Here is a 7,394-nt window from a genome sequence, read left to right on the forward strand (position 1 = left end):
CACCCCCAAATTCTTCAATTTTGATATGGACTCAGTTGTTGAACCATCAGCAGCAAGAGTTACCGACCCAGCATTACCTGGTGAATTTCTGACCATTAATTTAGCAAAAAGATTAAGCATTATCTTATTTCAAATTCATAATTGTTTGCAGAGGGATATTTCACTATAATGAAGTAGTTGCTAAGAATAATCTTCTAAAGAAACGACATCATCTTGCAACACAAAATGTTTTATTTCTTCCATCACCTAATGATGCACAGACATCAATACTCCACATACAAAACACAACAATAGTGACATTAAACAAATAACAACAATAAAAATATAAATTCTGAACATTATATAATTAATCAAAATTCAAGCTGCTAAAAGTGAACCATAAATAAGTTCAGCAGCCCAGATTAAACCAACAAATAATCAAGAAACCACACCATAATCTATTCATTCTGCACTGCATGATGGGTACTTTCATATTGCTCTGTAAAGAGTACAGTTAGACTCAAGAGAAGTCTTACTGTGGAATTATTGTGAAAGTCATGCAATTGTTCATCTAAAATATACTAAAATATACTGTAAATTCAGACTAAAAATGTAAACAATATGTTTTTTTAAACAAAAAATCAATAATAAGCAACATAAATCAATAAGGTGGTATATCTCGTCAGAGACCCAAAGCTCAAAATAACAAACAAAGCCAATCTAATGAAATTAAACAGATAACCAATTTAACAAAATAACCAATCACTAAGGGTGGAAAATTAAAATCAAACTTGCCTAACTATACTTAGCAAAAACATATAATAAATGAGTTTCAAACCAGAGGCCAAGTTTCTCCCACATAACTACCAAATTATAAATGAAACATGTTCAAGAGAAACAAAGAAAACCAGGCCAGAACTTCTGATGAGTGGAAGAGGCGTTTTTTTTTAAAAAGGAGAGCCTGCTGGTCACCCAATTACCATTGGCAGGCAGCATCATACATGATAAATCAGCAGTGATCTGAAACTCAAAAGAACAACAACAAAAAGCATACACAAATATGATCAAAACACAAAGAAAAAGAAACCTCATAACTATTCAATTATATGTATTTATCCAAACTCTCAATAGCGCTCTGCTTTGAAAATAATCTCCATTGATCTGGGATCTGACCCTGTCCCTCAAATGTTTTCTTGTAGTATTTTTCCAGATCTTTCTGGAATTTGCACACAAACCACTTCCAGTAGGGCAGCTCAGAGAGATCAGGGGTGATGCTCCATTCTGCATAAACTCCTCCTGCTGTTCTGTAATCTCTCCAGGGGACTTTATCATCTGAATCATTGTGACGAAAACATCTATCACTTGCTACTGCTGTTGTGCAGATGCCAACAGCCAAGTTTGTTGTTCCTCTGTAAAACCACCCATTCAGTCCAATAACTCGATGAAAGGAAACACTGTGGTCTCCATCATGGTCTTCTATGGTGTTAGTGCAGATGGCTTTACAAAATGGACACTGAACCCAACAGCACTGGCAGAAGTGATCAATCAGAATCTCATCTGGTCTGAATTTATAGTCCAGATTTACTGTAAATGTGTTTGCTTTGAATCTACTGCTGATGTCTGATATTAAAGCAGGGAGTTCTTGTCTTATCACATCTTCTAGAAGACTAAAATCATCAACATTATCATGTTTCACTCCACTGAGGTCTTTTTCAGAGAAGATCAGCACATCTGAGAGCTGCTGTGTGAAACTCTTCAACCACAAACCAGCATCTCCTCTGTTCACTTGAACATGTTTAGTAGATTCATGAGCTGCGTTCATGATCTTCTGCTGCAGGTGTTGATTGTTCTTCTTCATCTTGGGTAAAACACTAACAGTGAACTTATCAGTGATGTACTGACTGACTTCATCTCTAATGAAACTCTTGAAGTGATCTCTGGGATAATTAATGTAGTTTGTGATTTTGTTAAAATCCTTCTCTTCTGCCAGTGTCTTCAGGATGTGTTTCTCCAGTTTTGATCTGTTTCCATTCAGTGATTGACAGTTTGATATCATTTCATCTGTCAGATCTCTGGCAGTCTTCTTGTAGACGCTCTGCTCTATGGGCTCTTTCAGTTTCTGACAGATGATCTCTCCAAAAATGGCAGCTGATGCAGCTCCTTTGCAGTATTTCTGGAAAATACTATAGTACTCTGCTCTCTTCTTCTCAACATATATTACTGGATCATTGGCATCCCTGAACATCATGTGTTGGTCAGTGACTATCTTGTTTGCTCTCTTACAGATGGAAAGAACCAAATCCTTGAAGAATTCATTCTTGAACTTATATTTATTTTGCTCATTCTCATGCTTTGTTACCTCTTTCTTTATGTAATCTATGAGTTGTTGAATGCTGCTGATGTTGTAACCCCACTTTGAAATACTAAATGACTGGATCATTTTTTCTGTCTGCTGTTCAACATCTGTGACTAATGATCTTATTTTAGCTTCATTCTCTGGTGACAGAGTGTAACCAAACTTATCTTTAGCTGCTTTAAAAAGATTCACTATAGGAGCTGCAAATCCACTGGACTTCTTTACCTGTACATAGTCTAAATAACTTGGCACAGAGAAAATATCCTTGCTCTCCATCCAGTTGCCTCCGGGAGCACTTTCATAGATGTCACTGAAGAGTCTTTTCACATCTCTCATTATGTCAATGTCTTTGGTTCGATGAGTGCCTTGAATGATCTTCTTCACATACTGTTCCCAGAACAAATCAAACTCTTTCTTCAGTGTTTCTTCATCATTTGCTTTGTCTTTGAGTTTTAAGGCAAGTTCTTTGCTCTTTTCATACAGAGTGTTTTCATGATGTTTCCTCTGAGCATCAATCTTTTTCTTCATGTCTCGCTGCTGAAGAATCTCCATTAATTTCCTCTTAGTTTCTCTCACAATGTTTTCCTGAAGCTCTTTGATTTTTATTTCAAATGATGTTTTCCACTGAATCAGTATACTTGCATCTGTGTCTCTCTCAAAGAATTCAGACATTGATTTATCCACCTCTTCAGTTGTCTTCTCCAGTTCTCGTTGAAGATCAGTTTCCCCAACCTCATGAATTTCTTCATTTTCTATTTTGTTGTGAAGTTTGTTCTCAGTTTCCATCATGGCGCTGCGAAGACTCCAGGACCACTTGCTATATTTTGTCTCTAGCTTCCTGTAGGCTGAAATCTCCATAGAATTTTGAAAGCTGAAGACGAAACGTTCATTCAGTAAAGCCTCCCAGAGATCTTTTATCCGATCTTTTAAGTCGTTCAGCATCATCCCGTGTGATTTTGAGGCATGAGACACAATAGTTTTCTTTAGTTCTTGAATATTCTCACAGTAGTTTGGGTTTGGTGGTGCCATCGGTGGGCTGCCCTCCCAGAGCTGAGCAAAATACTTCACATCATTCTGAACATCAAATTCAATTACATCACTGAAGGTTTCTGCATCACAGACTTCTTCTTTAGCTGCGAGTTTTGTCATCTCATCCAGTTTCTCCAGTAGTCGTCTCCTTCCCTCCATGTTTTTCAGTCTAGCTGTGACGTCTGAGACGTTCTGATGCACAAACACACAGCTGGGATTTAGCTTGACCTTCTTCATCCTCATGAGGGCCTGAACAATGATCTGAAGAATGTCCTGCATCTCAGATGGGTTTTCTCCAAAGATGTTTATCAATGTCAGATTTGCAAGCCCAACAACAAATGTGGCCAATTCATTGTCATGATGTCTTGTTGATCTTCCAGCCAGTTCTAGAGCCCGAAGACCCTCAGTATCAACAACCAGAATGTATTCAAAGTTAATATGTGTTTTCATCTCATCTGACATTCTGACCAGCTGCATAAAAGCTCCTCTGGTGCACCTGCCAGCACTGACGGCAAACTGGAGTCCAAACATGGCATTGAGCATGGTGGATTTCCCAGAGCTCTGAAGCCCTAAAACTGAAAGCACAAATACTCTCTGGTCTCCCAGTTTCTGGATGAGTGCATCTAGAACAGCAGAGATCCAGATCACAGGAACATGAGCAGCATCTCCATCCATCAGCTCCAGTGGAAATCCAGAGATCATCATCTCTGCTGCAAGACTCGGCAGAGAAGAAAAATGAAACTGCAAGTCTTTCTTGTTCTTCTTCTCAGATGAACATGATTCATAGATCTGTCCGATCTCCCTCATGATGTGCTCCAAACCAAAGGCTGCAGCTTGAAGCTCCTCAGATATTTTCTCAAGTTCAGTTTGTTCAGTCTTGAGTTGCTCAGATGTATCAGTGTTCTCTTTCAGTTTTAAGACGTTTGACCACTTTTCATCATACTTGTGATGTAGTTTAGACAGATCAGCAGAGATATATTCATCCAAGAGAATTCCAAGCCATTTGAGGAAAAATATCTTATTTGCAGCTTGTGAGCCCATTTCTTTAATGAAGAACTTCATGAACTCACTGATGACAGATTCATGCTGCTGTTCACGAATTTTCTTCATCTCTGTTTGTTTTCTACTGATATCAATTTCTAGTTCATCTCCTCGAGGCCTATGTAGTTCTTTGTTCTTCTGACTCCACTGATGCCACAGTTTCCCCTGACAGGGCAGAAAGGATTCTTTGATTTCTGTCAGACGTTTCTTCTCTAGTAAACTCATCATCTGCCGTGCTGTTTCTCTTCCTCTCCTGCAGTCAACATCATCTTCCTCATCTACTCTGATGTCTGAGTGTTTGGACACATCTTCAAGTCTGAAAGAGGAAGATGATTCTGAGAGACAATCATGTATGGCTTTTTTGAGTTCTTCAGATACATCTGACTGATTTCTGTCTTTCAGACCGATTTTGTATTTACCTTTCCGCATCTCAACTACAGTAGATTCATCCTCTGTAAAAAGACAAATGAGTGACTTTCTGTCCTTGTACAGTTTTTGTATCTTTCCTGCATGTCTGTTTTCCCTGTCCAGTCGTGGTAGAAGAACAACATTAACTGAGGCCATTTCCGTGAGGATCTGCAGCTGTTTCTCATGGTCTCCAGCATCACCGTGTAGATTACAGAATGCAACACAGTCAGTGAATGTATCAGTGTTTTTCCTAGAGGGGCAGAACCAGGCGATCTCTACCACCCCATTCATCAGGACTCTGGTTCTGCTGCTGCCTGGGCAGTTCCTGTGGAAGAACGTGTTGTGTTTCTCATTGATCAGGCTGTTCATAAGATGAGACTTGGATGAAGACACAGGGCCAAACCTGAAGAAAGACACCATTGGAGTTTCTGCCTTGTAGATCGGCTGGGTTTTACCTGTGTTATCAGCTGTTTTCCAACTCTTGTTGATTTGTCTGAATGTCCAAAGAGGAAACTCAATCTGTTGTGTGTCTGGATCAGGAACAAGCAGAGGCAGAGCATACTGACACTGGGACAGTTTAGTGACCATCAGCTGCTTCAGGAAACCATCAGCACAATGAAACACTGCCATCTGAACATCCATTGGGTGGATTCGATCAGATTTACTTGTTCCTTTATTAGAGGAAGACATTTCATTGTAAATGTCATCCTCATCTTCAAATGTTTTAGTGTCTCTTAGTTGTCTATGATGCTGTTCGTTGGTCTCTTTAGTTTTTATGTATCTTGCTCTGTAGTTCATCATCAGTAGTTTATTTATGAAAGTCTGAACAAGCTCCTCTTCAGCATAAGACTCATGGTACTGTAATGAATTCACAGTTAACTGAAGAACACCTGCAGCTCTTAGCTTATTTTGGCGCCTGTCTTCAATATGGAGTTTGTGAAATAAATTCATTTCTGCAGTCTTTTCCTGATGTAGGTGTTGATCTGCTCTGACTCCTACCTCTCCTCGATCCTTGTTTTCTCCCTGTTAAAGAAATTAAAATAGTTTTTACTTAAATTATTTGCTTTGTTTTAGGGGTGTCAGGATATGCCAGCATAGACAACAACCGTGATATTATTAACCGACTGATATTAATTGCTAATACTGCACATATATAACATGACTCAGTGATGTCATCACACCATGTCCTGCGTGGGGAAGACTAGAAGGGATACAACTACGGGCACTGAGCATGCGCACATCATTACTGTGTTGTTTAATTCCTGTATTTGCATTATTTTAAAGGGTAGGGTTGGGGTAGGTGTAGACGTTTATAAAACATATCTGGTAAGTAGCACATTTATTTATTGTTATTTTATTTTGAGATTTTGCCTCACCTCCGACTGTTGCCGTACCCCTTCTAGACCCTGTTCCCTATCAGGGAACTCGAGCTGCGTCAAAACGCTGTGAGAACGCCTCTGTATGATTGCGTCATGAAGCGCGTGTCGAATCAGTCCAATCAGAAGTCGGAACATCATAGGACCGGAAACTATAAAGCACCCGCGAACACAAACAGAAACTTCTGTGCCTTCAGTAAGCGATCTGTGTGAATCTGTCTGTCAAAATCGGTGCTTTTGTCTGTCCTTAGTGAATGCTAGGCAGGAGTTTTCTACCTTTGTTAAAAAATAATAACATAAAAAAAGAGAAATATGGCGAGTGAACAGCAATTCACTAGATGTGTTCATCCCTGCCCTCGTTTCATCACAGGTGGGGATACACATTCAATATGTGTAGTCTGTTTTGGAGTGCAGCATGCCCAAGCAGCTCTCGAGGGGGCTGCTTGTGAGCATTGTGAGCGGTTTCCGTTAAGAACACTGTGCTCCCGCCGGGCACTCTTTGAGGAGGGTCGTGTTCCCCGCGGCTCGGGTCCCGCTGCTGCCGAGGCAGAGCGGCGGCTTCATTCATGGGGTTCGCAAATGGATCTCACACAGGGGTTTGAGACGGGCCCAGCTTTATCTCAGCCTTCACCTGTGAGATCCAGTGCCTCGTCTCGGGGTTTGGAAGCCCGCCCTGCGGTTTCTTCCTCCCTGGGCGAGGCACCGGTGCTCCAACTATCCAGCTCTGAGGAGGTGGACGTTGAGAGCATCGCAACTGAAGATTCGCCACTTCAGTCACCTGCGGGTGAGGAGTTTGTTGAGGTGCTCACGAGGGCAGTGGCCATGTTAAATATAGACTGGCCGGTAGAAAGATCAGAGCCTCATCACGTAAAGAGCAAATTAGATGAGCACTTCTTACCGTCCTGCGCAGCCGAACCTCAACGTCGGTGCTTGCCGTTTTTTCCAGACCTCCACACTGAGGTGTCGAGATCCTGGAAAAAAACGGCATCATATCATGTCTTCAGCCCTCTAACATCAACATATAGCAATATATTAGGGCTGAGACAGTATGGTTATGGGGCGATGCCTAAGGTTGAAGAGACGCTTGCAAGGCATCTCTCGCCTTCAGCTGCATCATCCCTGAAAGCCCCGACATTACCCACCAAGCCACTAAAAACAACTTCGGCTTTAGTGGGTAAGGCGTACTCGGTATCAGGTCAGGCCGC

General features: G+C 41.0%; 1 protein-coding gene across 1 annotated transcript; it reads right to left on the bottom strand.

Moving 5' to 3' along the window:
* Window positions 1–1,081: 1,081 nt before the first annotated feature.
* Window positions 1,082–5,764, bottom strand: LOC137050050 (interferon-induced very large GTPase 1-like). The gene has a single exon (XM_067428738.1). The coding sequence runs from the start codon at window positions 5,762–5,764 to the stop codon at window positions 1,082–1,084; it is 4,683 nt and encodes a 1,560-aa protein (XP_067284839.1).
* Between the last annotated feature and the right edge of the window lie 1,630 nt (window positions 5,765–7,394).

This window comes from Pseudorasbora parva, chromosome 2 (genome assembly GCF_024679245.1).
Source record: "Pseudorasbora parva isolate DD20220531a chromosome 2, ASM2467924v1, whole genome shotgun sequence".
In the NCBI taxonomy this organism is placed as follows: Eukaryota; Metazoa; Chordata; class Actinopteri; order Cypriniformes; family Gobionidae; genus Pseudorasbora; species Pseudorasbora parva.